This window comes from Natrix helvetica (genome assembly GCF_964273705.1).
Source record: "Natrix helvetica genome assembly, chromosome: 1".
In the NCBI taxonomy this organism is placed as follows: domain Eukaryota; kingdom Metazoa; phylum Chordata; class Lepidosauria; order Squamata; family Natricidae; genus Natrix; species Natrix helvetica.
Window position 1 is genome coordinate 324809466 of NC_138548.1, and position 19223 is coordinate 324828688.

At 36.5% G+C, this 19223-nt stretch overlaps 1 protein-coding gene across 4 annotated transcripts in view; it reads right to left on the reverse strand.

The window, feature by feature from the left end:
- CHL1 (cell adhesion molecule L1 like) overlaps nt 1-19223 on the reverse strand; it is a 220055-nt gene that overhangs the window by 61120 nt on the left and 139712 nt on the right. For 3 of the 4 annotated variants that reach the window (XM_081940227.1, XM_081940228.1, XM_081940226.1), the window contains exons 5-9: nt 17556-17678; nt 15595-15765; nt 12241-12282; nt 11149-11266; nt 6888-7069 (exon numbers count right to left, since the gene is read on the reverse strand). In XM_081940227.1, the coding sequence (XP_081796353.1) occupies nt 6888-7069; nt 11149-11266; nt 12241-12282; nt 15595-15765; nt 17556-17678 (636 nt within the window). Of the gene's footprint in view, nt 1-6887; nt 7070-11148; nt 11267-12240; nt 12468-15594; nt 15766-17555; nt 17679-19223 lie in introns of those variants that run through there. The other variant, XM_081940229.1, reaches the window with a different exon arrangement.

Below are 19223 nucleotides of genomic sequence, written 5' to 3' on the forward strand. Positions count from 1 at the left end.
AATATAAATGATGTAGATAAGGAGATACAAGGAGTGCTGATCAAATCTGCACATGATGCAAAACTGGGAAGGATTGCTAACACTTCAGAAGAGCACTTCATCTTAGAAGCTTGATAGATATGAAAATTTGTGCCTATACTCAAATATGTGATACAATGGTGGAAAATTTAAGGTTCAGCATTTGGAAAAACTGGACACACCAGTACAAAATAGGTGGCATTTAATTCAGTAGCTTCTGCACATCAAGATAGACCCCTTTATAGTTTGCAGATTTCATTATAGTTTTCCCCCTGCTTTTGCCAATAAGCAATTTTACATTATTGCACTTGTTAGAATTTTGATTGTTCTAATTTGGATTGTTCTATTGTTCTGTTTGCAAATTATTGGATTTGCTCCTAGAATTTTCATTCCTTTGCAGCACTAATCTTAGACTGAGCCAGCTCAACATCAATTGTTCCACCTACCTTATTCTGTACACCACTTCTATGCCTTCAAACTATTAGTGTCTAGTTTGGTAATGAGTTTCAGCAAAGCATTAAGCACATGAACTGATAAGTCATGATATGCTGCTAGCAGTGGTGGGATTCAAATAATTTAACAACTGGTTCACCCAATTGGGCTGTTGTGGGAGGCATGGCCCATCCCCATCCTCCAACTCTGCCGCACATGTGAAACGAGCCTCCTGCGATGGCCAACGTGACCCTGGGTGAACCGACATGAGGAAAAGAAGAGGAGCAGGGAGAAGAAAGAAGGAAAGCGGCCTTCTCCTTTCCTTGCACCAGCCACTCCATTGCCCATTTATCCATTACAGCACAGCACAGTGCCCAGGATCCACATTGATAGCGGGTGAGTGTGTGTGTGTGTGTGGGGGGGGGGAGGTAATTTAACAACCGGTTCACCTGAACCAGTGTGAACCAGCTGAATCCCATCACTGGCTGTTGGTCTGACATTTTAAAGGTGGCAAAACACAACTCTTCCAAACATCTAATTAACCCTGTACACCCCACCTCCATTAGAGGGGGCAGTCTGCGGCTGCTTTCCTTTTGGGAGGTGTTGATTAATGGAAAGACAAATTAAATTGGAAGAAGTTGCTTTCTTCAACTTTCTTTATGTTAAAATTGCAAGGACAGCTTGTATCAGCAGCCTGTTGTTTTTTTTCCTTCAGCAGAATAGGGCTCAACAATCAGGGCAGAAAATTTTATGTTGGCATACTTTCTTGCTAGCTCAAGGACTGTTAGGTAGCAATTCAATGCAGCCATCTGGCTGTGCTTCTTAGTCTGATTCTTTGAAGAAGCACAATTACTTTGGAATAATTCAGAATGAAAAGTGCTAATGAATGTCAAAAAATATTTTCTTCTTTCTGTTCCCTAATATGTGGGTATTCTAATTTAGAACTGTTGGACCTATTGAAACATGCATGTACAGATACATGCATGCACGCACATGTGTGCGCACGCACGCACACACACACACCACATACACAGACAAAGAGTGAGAGGCTACAGATTCACAATATTAGATAGCTAGGAATTTAAATTTTCCCTAGAAGGCATATTTTCTTTTAAATTCTTTTACCTAGACTGCTGTCCTTCACCTAGGACACACATAATGGTTAAAGTTAAGTAATCCTTTGGAAATTTAATTAGCAGTACAAGTGAGAAAGATCCTTTCCCCATTCCCCTTTAAACTTCCATCTCTTCCTTATTATAGCCTTCCAGGCATTTTCACTTTCTAAAGTAATATTACTTCACTTCTAGAGGAATTAAGTATAGAAAATAATCCTTGTACCCTCAGATGAAAAGTCCACAATTTTCTTCAAAGACTGTAGTTGAAATAGCATTAGCAAAAGTGGTGGGGAAACTGAAAATGGTAAAGAAACTTTATCGATTATAGTCATTTGACCATATCAAAAATGCATGTAGTCCTCCACTTATGACCACAATTAAGCCCAAAATTTATGTTGCCGAGTGAAAAATTTGTAAAGTGAGTTTTGCCCCATTTTATGATTTTTCTTGCCATGTTTGTTAAGTGAATCCCCGCAGTTGTTAAATTAGTAACACTGTCATTAAGTGAAACTAGTTTTCCCATTGACTTTGCTCGTCAGAAGGTCGCAAAATGGGATCACATGACTCCGGGACATTGCAACCATCATAAATATGAACCAGTAGTCAAGCATCCAAATGTAAATCATGTGAAAGCTGCAAAAGTCATAAATGTGAAAAATGGTCATAAATCATTTTTTTCAGTACCGCTGTAACTTTGAACGGTCACTAAATGAACTGTTGTAAGTCGAGGACTATCCTTAGAAAGCTAGCAGAACTATAGAAATGCAAAGAAAACAATAGAACAGGTTCATAGTAACTCATCAGCCCTATAATTAACCCTTTCTTATCTAAATATACCTTCCTCTTTGAAATGGCCTTTGATAGAAAAAGCATCGTCTTACAAGTAATAAACAGGGCGACCCCCCCCCCCCGAAAACAGTAAAACAGTTTTTTCCCAGGTGCCCCAGTATGTGTTCATTTTAAAATAAGAATATAAGTAATAGAAAGTAAATATCTCTGTCATCAATCCTTATCTGAAAGCATAGTCAAGCATTTTCTATCTTCAAATTATTCTCTAATCTTCCTGTGCAAGAGAAGGAATTTGTCAAATCTGTCAAATTTCAAGTTTATTTTCATTTTTGCCAGGATTTTAGGTTTATTTAGTTCATGCTGTTCCTTAATACATCCATATCAATTTGCATGGAAAAAAATTAGGAAAGTATTAGGAAACAATCAAAAGAAAGCAGGAGAGAGTAAAAAGAACAGTGAACATCTAGGCAGCCAGTTGTTTCTGCACTGACTTATATTTTATCTAGGACTATATCCTTAGATGTGAACAGCAATAACATATGTGTGTGTGTGTGTGTGTGTGTGTGTGTGTGTGTTCGTTCCAGTGTAACTCTGGAACGCCTTGAGCAATTTCAACCAAACTTGGTACACAGATGAGTTACCCTCTGGAAAAAAATCATAATTTGGGGTTAAGACACCCCTAACACCCCTTAGGGTGTGTTCTGTTAAGATACAGCCTGTTGTGCCTTAAAATGGCTTCTACTGTATTGCCTTAAAATGGATTCTACTATATAGCGCAGTGGAGTTGCCATGGTAACGGCTTCACAGTACTCCACAATGGGACTCCCTCTGGTAAGGGGAAAACTCCAACATTAGAAATTACATTTGGTCCAGACATTTTCCCCCTATAAATAAATATCAGGGCAATGCCAGGTTATCAGCTGGTAGCCTATAAAGTCGACAACGTGAAATACTTCCACCAAACGAGCACTAGCTCTTAGGTTATGAGAGAAAGGGATGGAAATGTCACCTCTGATTAATGGTGCTGACATTTTGCAGACCACAAATGTAAGAAATGGCAAGGAGTCAGGCACTGGGGGAGGGGGCTGGCAGTTTGGGAGGAAAGGGATTGCTTAGAAAACTTCTGAGAATAACTAGAAATCTTGTCAGTCACACCAAGCTGGTTTAGCAGATTTTATTGCTAATTATATTGTCCTATGCTGGCATTATGGAAATGCAGATGTACATACATCGGCTGTATCCTATTTAATAGAGCAATGGTTTTTTTATTGAATTTGGAACCATAATTCTAATGCAGCTTAATTACACTGATTTCTTTAGCCATTTGATAAATTTTGCAGCTTTTGCATTTACTTTGAACACTTTATGTTCTCAGTACATTTTCATATACTTCTTCCAGCTTGTTAAAATAGACAACTATTGTAGAGATATTTTAAGCCAACTGGAATTATATCTAATAGCAATTGAATTATAGAAACATTTTCATACCCTATACAGCATCTTTCCTTTTCTTGGGCCCATACATGCCTGCCCAATACAAATACACACAGAAACATACTTCAGGATGAGCAATATTCTACAAAGTCCACTGAACAGGCATAAGTAATTTTATTGCACATGTGCTTAACAGTGGCCTTTTTAAATAAGAAGAAAATTACCAGAAAAGCTTTTTTTTTTAAATCTATAAATTCCCTCTAGTACTGAGAGGGTAAGAGAAGAAGGCTTATATATCACAACCAAACAAGAAACATGCATATTCATTTAAATGTTTTGCTCATTTTTCTTAGGTCAAACAGTTGATTATGTCAAGAAAAACTAAGACGTATCTCTAATTATTATGGCAAATTTGCACAACATGCCAGCTGCATAATGGCTGCAAATGTGTATAAAAAATCCTCAGTGGCCAACCATAAACTTCACAAGCTGGAAAAAAAATAATGACAAAGTGCAGGTGCTTAATCATTCTTATGCCTGCTACTTTATCTGCCCCTACCCGCTATCTCCAAAAGCTGTATTTTCAGCATGCTGACTCTAACTAGGTTCACACATTACGCTGAACCATGCGTTTTTCTTTGTTTGGACATATTGTGCTAACGTAGACAAAGTGTCTTAGGATGATGTGCCTACCCTGGCAATTGATGTATTCAGTTCTATTTAGCAATATTTCCATTTAATGAACCTTGTATAATATGTTTTAAATGTGACTGACAACTGTATATTCACAACCATCTATTTAGGCACAACAGCCCACAGTCACTTATGTGAGAGATGGGCCATGTAGAAGTTTAATAAATAAATGAAAATATGTCTAGTTTATCATTTTGCACATATTATGTAAAATATGGAGCATAGAGTCCCATCATGTTTAACAGATGTTTAGCTTTATCAGACACTTATTACCCCATTAGTCCTTTACATTGAATGTAACAAAGGGGGAAGCCAAGGCTTTCTTGATTAATGTGTAAACAGTGTTGGTCATTAAAGAAAGAAAGAATTAGAATCAGAAAGTCCTACAATATATATGTAAGATAATGCTAGGCCATTTCTAAAGAATTTACCTTACAAGAAAAGAATCATCAGGGGGAAAAAGCTAAAGTGAGAGGATGAGGAATTTAAAAATAAAGCATGACAGATCACGGAACATCATAAATTATTATATAAATCTATTCAATAAAGCAAGGTAATACTGGACCAAAATCTATTTGGCTTTACTAACAGTTTTCTTTCCCTATATACATATAACAAGCCATGAGGTCATGTATCTCCTATTTCAGTGGTAGGATTCAAAAATATTTACTACTGGTTCTGTGGGTGCAGCATGGTGTGGCTTAGTGGGCGTGGCGTGGCTTGGTGGGTGTGGTGTGTCTTGGTAGGCATGGCATGGCTTGGTGTGCATGGCAGGGGAAGGATACTATAAAATCTCCTTTCCCTCCCCACTCTAGGGGAAAGTTCCTGCAAAATCCTCATTTCCTCCCGATCAGCTGGGACTTGGCAGAGAATAGATGAGGGCAGGGTCAGTCAGAGGTGATATTTAGCAGTTCTCTGAACTATTCAAAATTTCCGCTACCAGTTCTCCAGAACTGGTCAGAACCTGCTGAATTCCATCTCTGTCCTAGTTTCCCTAACTTCTCACTTTTGCAAGCTTATCTGGTGTGGCTTTATGATGTCTGATCAGAAAAAGTTTCATGGGAAGTTTTAGCTCTCTGGTGAAATGAATGTATTGAAATAGTTACATGACTTCAACTATAATACAAGCCATTATCCTGTACATTATTATGAGCATTTTTCTTCTTTTTAGAGGAAAGGGAAAAATATGAATGGTTAAAAAGATGTACAAAAAAATTTCAGTACAGTACAACTTGTCAGGGGAAAAAAGAAGTGCAAAAAACAAAGATGCAATATATTTGTGAGGTTTTTATGCATCAGTAATAAATTTGTAACGATTTTAGCACAAGAGCTCTTCATTAGAATTATTTACTTAAATTTCATTATATCCAAAATGCAAATCTATGCATGTTCATTGGCATGTCGCTGTATTGACTTTGAAATTCCTTGGTAATTGTGCTGCATATCCACAACAGATTTTGTAAGTGTTCCCTTTTCCAATTGTTGCTTGCAGTTGAGGAAGCCTTAGATATTTAATAACTATTTTGAAGTATCCTCCCAAAGTTGTATTTCCCATCTTTTAAAGTAAGTCATGTGTGGAGAATAGACATAATCGTTGATTTTGTACATCAGAACATATGGAGAGAGCACATATGTTTTTCCCCAACAAATATCTGTGAGCAAAACAATTGATGTGAGGAGAAAACTTTCATAGCCAACATGATTTGTTTCAGTTGAGACAGCAGTAATTTCACATATATGCTGTGCATGATTTGTTCCATAGAAACAATATAAGTGTGGAAAAAAAGAAATTGATTTTAGCTGAGAATCAAATACGCTGTAGTGATCATTATGTTGGTCTTTGACTTTAATTAAGATTTGATTTGATGTATACTGATCAATGTAGGGAACCATTTCAGAAGATTTTAATGTGTTTGCTTTCAGAATAGTTTTCTGTAAAAAGAACTCTTAAATATTATATAAACTGAACTAACCACATAGAAATGTACACCCTGTACATAACTGTATTTTTGAACTTTATTTTGTTTTTCAAAAATTGTGCAAATATTCATATGACAGTAGAAATGAACAATTACAAATTGCTTTCTAATATTTAATTCTCTTATACTATATATATTCTACTCAAAGCAGTCTTAAATGCTTATAGTGTACAATCATGTTAAAAATCATGTCGTAATAGGCCATCAGGCTTTTAAATAAATGTTCTATTTGATTATTAACATTATTTTGAAAAGCAAGAATACTGTTCATTAGATAAGAAAACTATTTAGAATTTGGAAAGCCAGCACTAGGTGGGATTTAGATATGAATAAAAATAATGTGTATCTATCTAAAAGATACATGCATACATACAGACACACAGACCCCCCCCCCCAACAGAGTCATTTATGGGATCATTGAACCTACCTTCAACACGAACTTTGAACTCATGCTTTGTTTCACCTAAATCATTTGAGGCTACACATTCATAGGTTCCTTCATCATCTTTAGTAACTTGCTCTATCTTCAAAACTTTTCCAAAATTCTCAGTGACTCCTCTGAAAAAGCTGGTTTTGTTAATCCTTCTCCATGTTAAATGGGGTGTTGGACTAGGATGAATTTAAAAAAGAAAGAAAATGTTTATGTTAAAAATTAATATGGGCCTTTACCTGCCAGTCAAGAGTTCTAGATTCAACAAATGTTTATATAGACTAATGTTGCTTAAGATGAGTGACCATATAGATCTTTTCATTGTAAATAAATGTTATGATGTTCAATATATCACAATAAGCTATTGTTTGCTGAGCTGCAATTGTTTTGGAGATGAGTAAAATAATAGTTTGTGTTATAAATTCTGTTTTTTGCTTTATTTTAATTTTTCTTGTCTTGTGCATCAAAGAAATGGGTATAAAATGAAGATTAAACATTGATTAGGGATAACCCTCGGAAAAGACAACTAAAGTATGCTTCCCCTACATATGTCTTATTCCACATTTGCCATCTGCAAGTCAACAAAAGTTTGTTATTTCAAAATATGCATTGCAGAGTATCTCTTTCTCTGTTGTGTATTGAATTTACACACATTTACAGCCTGGACTACTGTAATGCTCTCTACATGGGGCTCCCCTTGAGGTGCACCCGGAGACTGCAGTTGGTCCAGAATGCAGCCGCGCGGGTAATTATGGGGAGATCGAGGTTCTCCCATATAACACCTCTCCTGCGCGAGCTGCACTGGCTTCCTGTGGCCTACCGGGTGCGCTTCAAGGTGTTAGTCACCATCTTCAAAGCGCTCCATGGCACAGGGCCTAGTTATCTCCGGGATCATGTCCTGCCCCATACATCCCTGCGACCCATTCACTCACACAGAGAGGGACTCCTCCGGGTGCCGTCCTCCAGAGAGTGTCAGAGGGCGGTGCCCAGGAGTAGGACCTTCTCTGTGGTGGGCCCTACCCTTTGGAATGACCTCCCCCCAGACATTAGGACAACAACCGGCCTCCGCTCCTTCCGTATGAAACTGAAGACCTACCTGTTTCGACTAGCCGGCCTGGCATAACTCTACAACTTCTCCACCCCTTGGTCATTTTTTAACTGTTAATTTTAGTTTTTAAATTTTTAATGTTATTGGGGTTTTAACTTTTTCTAAGCACTGTAATTTATTTATTTATTTTTACCTCCTCTATATGATACTGTTTTGATTGTTGCTTTTGTACGTCGCCCCGAGTCCCTGTGGGGAGAGGGGGCGACTAATAAGTTCAAATAAATAAATAAATAAATAAATAAATAAATAAATAAATAAATGAATGAATGAATGAATGAATGAATAAATAAATAAATATTTGGTTTAAAAAAATATTTTTTCTCTAATCAGACTTTGGAAAAGGATAGTAAAAGGCAAAAAGGCTGAATATTAGAAGTCAAGAAATATGTTGTATGAAAACAGTGTTATATGTGAAGAAGTTGGTATTGAATCTACCTATATTATAGTAATGTTCCTTGCAATATGCTTTCTTTCCAAACTCATCATAATAAACACAGTCAGTTCATCTCTTGTGTCGTGAAGAGCTTGAAATATCAGAGATAAACTGAATCTATGTGCAACAACATGTGCATTTAGTCATTCAAAGATCTGGATTCTGCTAGTTTTTTAAAAGAAGAAAATGTGAGCATTATTGCACTGCAAACCATAGAGTTCAGGGCCACAGGGTCTGTTGTCCAACTGCACAATGTCAGACTATAGATTTGAGAGCCACAGAGGTAATTGCAGCATTTTTAAGCAAACTACTGCACCCTCTTGGGTTTAGTTGAGTAATGACAGTCTTTTTTAAAAAAAGGATAATCTTAGGTCATCACCAGAACTGAAGCATATTGGAAATGCAGAAAGTCACTAGTGATGCTTTCAACAACAAAATTCCACTGTACTTAAGAGAAAATGGCTGCCACAAAGAAAAGGACAAGCAGAGAAGAGTACTAAAATGTGAAGCCTCTATATCTTTTTTTCCCTTCAAGATAAAACTGCCTCAGTTGTACTGCCTTGTATTGAGAACAGAACAAGGCAGGTTATACAAAGGCTCTGTGATGGAGATGAGTGGTTTTAAAAATTTATAAACAAACAAATAAATAAATACCAAATATAGAGTGTACTTTCCCTCCTCTCTTTCCTGCTGTGGTATTCCTTTTCCTTTTATTTGAAAACTCTGCTTAAGTTAAGGAATCAAGCTCCACTAATTATCTGAGATGCCATTTCCCCCCTCAATATGCCTTTTAGCAATCTTTTCATTGTTATATACTCATTTTCAAATCTTCTCTCATCTCCCCTTTAGCTAAAGCAGGTCATCCAGCAAAATGTGGTTCCTATTTTCCACAATCTCAGGAAGAGCAAAGCCTGAGATACCAAATATGCATAGTTACAGTTGATTGGAGGTGTCATTTAATTTCTAATGTAGTTTCCATTTTGTATTTTGAATAGAATTACTAATTTTGCCCAGCTAAATAATTAAAATCTGCTATCTTTGCTCTACTCTGAAGAAATAGCTGAAACACTTGGATTCTTTATCTATATTAAGAGGAAAAAACAATGGAAGAAACTGTTGTATATGTGGTAACTGTGGGTTCAATTCAGTTCAATAAAATTGATCAATGTTTAAAGATACCTTCATGAATATGTATCTGAATTCTGAATCATGCTGGTAACATAATGATAACATGTTTGCTATTCTAAGCAAACTGACTCCGTTTGGCTATCACACTAAATAAATCACCAGCCATATAATCATCTGAATACTTTCTTGCAAAAACCGATGGGATTTGTATTTTATAGAAACTATATTGTCTTTTCTCCAAAGTACCATATTTCTTGGACTATAAGATGTAATGGAGTATAAGACGCACCAAGATTTTGAAGTGGTAATTTTTTTAAAAAAGTTTTTGCACTCTGCAGGTCTCCCAAATCCTCTGCATGCCTCATTTTTTTGTGAAAAACAGGGCATGCAGAGAGTTTCAGAGGCCTGCAAAGTGCTCCTGGGCTCTGGAGGGGGGCAAAAACAAGCAAAAAATTGCCTATTTTTTGCGAAAACTGGCCCATTTTTTGCACACACAAAATGGCATGCATAGCCTTTAGGAAGCTTGTAGAATGGTCCTGGGGGCTGGGAGGGCAAAAACGAGCAAAAAGGGCCATTTTCACTTGTTTTTGCCTTCCCCAGCCCCCAGGAGCACTTTCCAGGCCTCCCAAACCCTCTGCACGTCCATTTTTGTGAATGGGCGGGGTTTCAGACCAAAAATGTTGTATTCAGTGTATAAGACACATCCAGATTTTCACCCTCTTTTTTGGGGGGGGGGGGGGAAGGTGTGCCTTATATTCTGAAAGATAGAGTAAGTAAAAATATACACAACACTATCTAATGGCTACTATAGATTAAAAGTAGTCCAGAATGCCACTGAGAAGTTGAGCTTATTCCATTCAGTCCACAATGGCTTTAAAATCATAAATGGGGTTAAAGATTTTGCTGCAAGGGCAATAATCAATTCTTCGTCTTCTTAGACAGCACAAATTCTCCAGACAATTAAATATAAAAGGAACTTTGTGTTTTGCAGAATTACTGTGAACTCTCATAACAAGAAAGAGAGACGTCCAGGCCAGGCTGCTAACTTAGCATTTCCAGCTGGCCTTGCTATTGCCAACATTGTGTATGGCATAAACAGAGCAGAATCATGTCAGCTTATTCTTGTGTCCATCTGCTGTAATGGCATCATGCCAAGGGTCAGATTACTATCAGTTCCCAGTTCCTAAAAATATAATAGGGCTGATTATAGGACAAAGCCCAAATATCTACAATATCTTTCTGTAACTTTAGGTATCTATTTTTTAAAAAATCAATTGCTTTTGCTTCCTTGTTGTAATTACAGATAGTCCTCGGCCACAACTGAGATCAAAATTTCTTTTGCTAAGTGAGACTTTGCTTGTCAGAAGATTGCAAAAGCTGATTGCAAGACCCCACATATTTATGAACCATCATACATAGGAATTGATTGCCAACCAGCTGAATTTTGATTGTGATCATAGGGATGACGCAACGGCCATATATCACTTTGTTCAGTGATATTGTAACTTTGAACAGTCAATGATTTGTTATAAGCTGAGGAGTAATTTGCCGTTATTTTTCAAAATCAGTTCTAAAATACGAATACTCACAGTCCTTCAGCAATGCATTCCAGAAAAAGATCCATTCCTTTCATAAATGTCACTTCCGAACTGGCACCAGAAGATTCAGGGATAAGTAGCTTGGGTTTTCTTTCTTTGATTAAATTTGCTGAAAGGGAGAAAAGTAATTTCAGAACTCTCGAAATAAGATGTATTCAACTCTTCCTTATTCTATCAGTCATGGTCAATAAAAATATCAGTGCTAATTCATTCATATGCTCTACATATTATAATGAAATGTTCTTTTCTGCTAGGTCATTTTTTTCATCTGCTTTAGAAAATATTTCTAAAATTTGCAAACAAACACTATACAATAGAATGTGGTACGTTAATTGTAATTTGGGGATAAAATGTATGAGTGTAGCATATTCTTGACATTGTAGGAATAGTACAATTAGAATTAATTGTAAAATTTGTGGGCTCCAAATTACAAGCTTTGAAAGTGGATGAAATGACAACATCTTAAATAGACTCCTAGGATGGGGAGGTTAGGAGGAGGAAGAAATATTGGATAATTTCAGGGTCTGGAGAAGAAAGGACTTTCTCTTCCTGAAACTCTATCCCTCAGTGTCATCTGGTCTACTAAAGATTAAGATAAAGCCTTTAGGAAAAAGAAAAGTTATATTCTTCATCTTTCCAATTAGCTAGCTTAATTATGGTTCCACTTTCAAAATAAGATTAAATTGTTTTCTCCTATGAGAATGGAACATGGGAGAAACTTGGAAATTATAAGCAGGAAGAGGTTGGCAAAACTTAATATAGTATCTTTTGGGTTCAGCTTCTTATTAGAGATTTTGGAGGAAATCTAGGTGGTCATTAGGAATTCAAAACAATTGGTGGCACCCAATCATTAATCTATCTTATTGGAGAAAGACGGGCTAAAGGTGGAGAATCTTGGACTAGAGCCAGACTTTGGAGTTTTCTATTCCTGTTTTATTGGGTAATCATAGCACACACACACACACACACACACACACACAGAGTCATTTGCATGTCTCTGTGTAAAATGAAATATACTTTACTTAGGATATTTTATTCATTTTAATCTAAACTGGCATGAAACTTTAAACAGTAACAACTTACCCTTAGCCGCATTAGATGAACTGGAATCATTAGTATATTTTACTGCAACAGACAGAAATGGAGACCAAATGGAAACATGAATGGTGATGAAATTTGTCAAATAAATGATGGATATAATCAGACTAAGTAACGAATTCAGATTATGCTGACGTAGATCCATTTGCAAGGTGAACTTCCTTTGTCCTATCCATGTCTCATGAAACTGAAATTGTTAAAATTATCCTGCTCTGTAAAAATGGGATGGAGAGGAATGCTATTTGAATACAACTAGATTATTCTGCTGATATCCTGAACTGAGATCATATTATTTCCACCTAAAAAAAATTCCATAATTGCTGAAGATGCAATGCAAGTAAGCACTATGATAATGAACACATGTACAAATGACATAAATACAAAAAGACCTCATATTTAGCTAATATTTTAAAATGCTCTTCCATCATGGTCCTTTCAGCCAACCCTTCAGCAGACAGAAGATTGTATTGACTGATTGATCAATACTTAAAGCCTGTTCCACTCTCAGATAATTCTTATGAAACCAAATCACAATAGCAATAGCAAAATAACACTTAGACTTATATACCACTTTACAGTGCTTTACAGCCCTCTGTCAACATATTGCCCCCAACAATTTTATCCTCATTTTACCCACCTTGGAAGGATGGAAGGCTGAGTCAACCTTGAACTTGGTGAGATTCAACCTGCCAAATTGCAGGCAGCTGGCAGTCAGCAGAAGTAGCCTCCAGAACTGCATTCTAACCACTGTGTCACCACGGCTCATAATATAGCTATCATCACCAAAAATCACAAATTAACAAGTTAACCGGAGGTTCAATTTTTGCTGCTCCACTACTTATCACTACATATGTTGTCATAGGCAATGGACTATATGTAACCCTGAATGCTCTTGCTATTATTAGGTGGGTTCCTTTCGCCCATGCAAGAAAAACAGTTCTACAAGCTTGTGATGAACCTTCAGTCTAGCCATTCATCACATCTCACTTCACCTCTCCAATTCAAATCCATTTTAAGAAGACAAAGTAGTAGATGTTTCTCCAGGACCTACTGTTGTTTGAAGGCAGGGAAGGAGAACAAAGCCAGGGAAATTCCCCAATTCCCTTCTATAATATGCCTTGCACTCAGTACATAAGGATACTGATATTTGGCAGCTAGTTTGCCTATCACAAAATAGGAATCAGATAGCAAATATTGAAGCTCCGGTTAATTGGTGAGATGCTGATGTTAAATTTGTTTTGCTTTTGATGATGATGCTTTTATTGCATTTTGGTTTCATGTTACCATAGTTTATTTTCTTTATAATAACAGAAGTTTTTATTTTGAAGAGCCATGGTGGTGCAGTTGTTAGAAGGTAGTATTGCAAGCTAATTCTACTGACTGCTAATGGTTCAAATCGTACTGTCTCCAGGTTGACTCAGCATTCCATCTTTCCAGGGTTGGTAAAATGAGGAGCCAGATTGTTGGGAACAAAATGCTGACTCTGTAAACTGCTTAGAGAGGGCTGTCAAGCACTATGAAGTGTGATATAAATCTAAGTGCTATTGCTATGTGCTATTGTTTTTTCTAAGTGGATTGTGTTGCATTAGTTTTTGTCATATGTGAATCTCTCAGTACTTTTTCTATTGCAGGGACATACAGATGTGTTAAACAAACTATGTATCCTTATTTTTTAGATATTTTCCAATCGCAATTGGTAGAAGAAATAAGGTTTACAATGATAAAATAATGTAAAATGTATCCTCAATTATAATAAACTGAAAAAAGATTATTTCCGACTTAGATAAATTGTCCTGTGGGAAAAATGAATTTTATTCTGCATTAAAAAATAATTAGTAGGGAAATAATTTAATCCTATCTTTCTTGAGATAAGTGGAGAACCTATTTATTTTCACATAGTGGCTTAGTCTTTTCAATGTTTTATGTATATGTCAACATTTTGTACAACCCTATAGATGATTATTAAGATAAAAATCCCACCTAATTAAGCTGAACTAAATCTAAATATGTGTGGATAGGAAGAACTGTAAATGCACAAAAAAATATTAAAAACTCCAGAAATAATAAATTTAAGTTTCTTCTGTTTAGTTAGAAGTAGTTTCATGTCAAAAAATATTACCCCATCATATTGTTCAAATATGTTGTATAATATTTATATAACACTTGCTCGGTTGTGAGCAAAGTTCATGTGTGGTTTTGACAATAAATGAGATGTTGAAGGATGTAGTGAGGCAGTATTTTAAGAATATTTGTGGATTATGTGGGTCAGCTGCCATGAACCACCTCAGAAACTAGCTGGTATCATCATAGAAGCAATATTAAAACTGCCACCCAAGGCAATCTTATGTTGCTACAGAGTCCAATTTGGCAAGACACCAGACCCAATCAAAGTCTTTTTCAGCAACATAAAGCATTCTCTGACAGTTTTTCAGTCACAGGTAGTAGCTCTTAGCTAAACTTTACTAAGCTCATAAAAGATAAGCAGAGAAACTAGCATTCAGATGATATATCATCAGGAAATCCCAGAGTTATGGAATATTCTAGGATTTTTTTTAAAAAAAAACTCAGTGTAATAAATACTCCCAGAAGATAATAAACTATTGGGGGGGAAAAGCAGGGAAGATTCAGGTGGTCACCAAGATTTGACATTACTTTAACAATCCTCCCAAGGTAATTAATCAAATGGCAAATTATTCAGAAAGGAACTTAGGTGGGTATTTGTCTGTAATAATTACATAAGGAGGAGGAGACCAATCAATTTATATGTTACAATCAAGAAGAAGAAAAAGATGGAAGTTGCAAATGAAGTCCTTCAAATTTGCTAGTGGCCCTCAGCCGCTACATCCCTGCAAATCATTTTGTCTTGTCATTTTGGTGAGGTTTTTTTTCCATTCAAGAGAAAATAAAACATATTGCCGACAAGTGTCTCCAATAAATATATCCCGTGTTAGTTCAACAGGAAAGCACACATTAATCTCAGTTTCCATTTATATCTAAAGGGAATTATCCTTTGGTGGCTTTGAAAAGAATTTGATTTCCATCCCAATCAGGGTTACATTTTTATAGTTTTGAGGTTCAGAACAAAACAAGAGAAATCTTTTGGCGAGCTAGCAGCTGCAGCAGTTTTATGAGCTGGGCCTAGCTGTCATCACTAAGACAGCAGTGTGGAATTGAATACATTTGCATATATTTCTTCAGCAAAAAATAATGATAAAAAACAACCCATGTCACATGTAAGAATTACCAAAAGAACCAAAGGTTGGAAGCAGACATTAGGGCAGATGGAAGATAGAGGAAGAAAGGAAGAAGGAAAAAAGAGAACCAATTTCCCAGACTTACAACGTGTAACTGTCAATGTCATTGGCATTTTCTGCACAATCGTTCTTAATTTTGGAAATGCAGCAAAGCAGCAATAATCACTACGACTGTCATTTTCATCCACATTTGCAAAGTAAAGATCCCCATTAAGGCCCATGGAGACCCTTTCATCTTGTGGGATATGCTGCAAATCTGAAAAGGAAAAAAAAAATGGTAATGGTTCAGTATCTGACCCCTGATCCCAGGTAAGGAAATAGCTCTTGGGTATTAATAATGCATGTGACTTGAAAGAATATAAAGCATATTTGCTAGTTTTCCACTATGTTATGTAGGGGGGTGGGAATCACAAATAGAACAAACTGCCTGGATATCCTCTTCCCAACCATGAAATATATACTGCATGTGTATTGCAAGTTTCATATTGCATACATTTTTCTGTGACAGAATGCATTATTGTTTTTTGCAAAATAATGCACCGTTTTCATTGTGCATTTGTTAAAGAATTATTCAAGTCAGGCCTGTACTCTACATGTCATGGCTGTCAAGAAGCCACTTATCCTGTCACTTAGAATAGGCTTGGATGGTGCATAACACAAAAGTATAATGTCTATTCTTTCTTTCTTTTTTACATTTGTGTAGATGAACTCATTATATGATTTAATCTTATGTGTAAAACAGCCCAATGTGCTAAATGGAGCTATATACTTAATCCATAATTTAATTCTATGCTTTAATTTGAAAATGAGTTGGAAAAAAATACTTTGAGAAGAGAGAAACTTGGACTGTATGAGAGAGATGACATGCTACTAGTTCTTAGCACAAGCCTCTCTAAAGGATAAAATAACTGTCACCCCACTGAATTCAGTAGGGGTTTGGCCTTGCTCCTTCTGTCTTATCATGGTTTCTTTGGTGACTTCATCCCTCTGCTGCATGCTAGCCTATATATGCCGATTCTTCTGCTCCATCAAATAACCCCTTATTCTGATTCCTCCTCCTTCCTCACCCAAAACCCATTTAACTGAAATAGCTACAGCTACAGGGCCAGCTACCTTTACCTGGATAGGCCACTTAAAAGATAAACTATGATGAGCATCCAGAGGTGGTATTCAGCAGGTTCTGAACAGTTCTGGAGAACCACTGGTGGAAATTTTGAGTAGTTCGGAGAACCGGTAAATATCACCTCTGACTGGCCCCACCCCCATCTATTATTTGCCTCCTGAGTCCCAGCTGATAAGGAGGAAATGGGGATTTTGCAGTAACCTTCCCCTGGAGTGGAGAGGGAATGGAGATTTTACAGTATCCTTCCCCACGCTCACCAAGCCACGCTCACTAAGCCATGCCACACCCACCAGTCCACAGAACTGGTAGTAAAAAAAATTGAACCCCACCACTCTGAGCATCTTTCCCACTACTCCCATTCCTATGTCAAAGGGTTCTGTATCAAGGCTTTTCTGATTTTACCACAATTCTTATTACCATGATTTTTCAGTATTTATAGTAAATCTTTTTCATATTCACAAGCTAGGTTTTTTATTATTTGTTAGATTTCCCAGGGAGAAGGGAGGAAATGAATCCATTTTAAAATAAAGTGCAAAAAAGCTAGAAAAAGTCCACTTAGGAATTTTAGAGAAAATCAACAGTAAAACCAAGTACCTCATTTGCTCAAGACAGGACTGGATACATACAGAAATGTGACTCGCTGAATGAAATCCAAATATAATTCATTACATTCTCCCTTTCCACGATGTAAGATGAGTAAGTGTTTTAATGAACAGCATTAATCTTTGCAGCTGCCTTTTAAGTTTAGCATTAACATTTTCTAATTCATTATCTGCAATTTTCAGTTTATTGCTGCATTCTGTTAACCACAGAAAATGCCATTTATCAACCACATGCAATTTTAATTAAATTCAAATTATAGAAATACTTTTGCAGAGAGATTCCATTTGTAATGATGTCAGGAGGAAAGGACAGACACTTACCAATATTCATCCAATAAATGTGCAGTGGTGGGATGCCTTTGGGAGGATTGCAGCGCAAAACCATTGCATCACCATGTTCTACATCAATGGGGTCAATTTTCTCCTTAGGAAATTTAGGAATACCTATTGTAATAGAAGCACCACAAGAAGAAGCTAAATAGCACTTGTTAATCTTTTCCTATTTGTGGCATTCTCTTTATTAATTGTTACATGCCATGTTTTGTTTTTGTCTTTTATTCAGTTGGTGAAACAAAAATTCTTGAAGGAAAACTATTTTGACATATGTTCTCTGACTATCGAGTGGCAACTTCAGGCATAGTGGAGACCCTAACAGTGATATACTGTATATACTTTTTATTGATCATGTTTACATTCTTCCTCCCCACTATATAGATGGTAGGTTTGGTTTTGCTTTAGAAATGAAAGGGGTTGGACTAAGATATCTGATGAGGTGCCTTAGCACCTTCATGGAATTTAATTTTGTTACATTATTTATTTATATCACTAACATCTAATCTATCCCCACTTCAAAAGCTGGTTAAGCTTTAAAGTCTGTTAATTACCTTTATCTTGAAAACAATTATCTGAAAATAATTAATCTCACAAATCCCTATTCTCATGCCATACCATCCTGAGATTATCTTCAGAGTTGCCCTTCTAAATTTCCCAAAGTTGCTATAGCAGGTAGACCCAATTATTTTAATTCTAAAATATCCTCATGAATTCTTTTCCTTACACCTCTCCTGCGCGAGCTGCACTGGCTACCTGTGGCCTTTCGGGTGCGTTTCAAGGTATTGATCACCATCTTTAAAGCGCTCCATGGCAGAGGACCTAGTTATCTGCAGGATCGCATCCTACCACACACGTCCCTGCGACCTATCTGCTCACACAGGGAGGGGCTCCTCCTGGTGCCGTCTGCTAGGCAATGCCAGCGGGCGACACCTAGGAGTAGATCCTTCTCTGTGATGGGCCCAACCCTCTGGAATGACCTCCCCCCAGACATTCGAACTACCACCGACCTCCGTTCCTTCCGGCAAAAGTTAAAGACTCACCTATTTCAATCAGCTGGCCTGGCACTTTCTTAGTTTTACCTCCCGGGATTCATTTATTTTAATTGGGTTTGGGGTTTTAATAGGCTTTTAACGTATTATATTTATTATTCTATTACAGTCTCACAACCTCCTTCACCTACGTATTTAATTATTTAACTGTTTATGTATGTATTTTACAACGTATTTTAGTGACTGTACACCGCCCCGAGTCCTCTCCGGGAGAGGGGGCGGTCTATAAGTGTGAATAATAAATAAAATAAATAAAATGTATTTTCCTTTCCTAAATACAGTATTTAAATCTTTTAAATTCTGTTTCAATCTGATGTTTTTCTGTTGATGGTTATATTGTACTTTAAAATTGTATTGGTATTGAAACCTAACTAGTTGGGGTGGTTTCCTGCTGCATTACATTAAATTTTTGTGCAAGTGCACATTTGCAACTAAAAAGGTTTGTTCACACGCACAAAGTTAGAAAAGAGAAAAAATAATAATTTATTATTATTATTATTATTATTATTATTATTATTATTATTATTATTATTATTATTATTAATTCTGCGTATGCACAGAACCAAAAATCAAAATGGCGCCATCACTGATAGAACCGGTTCTAGGC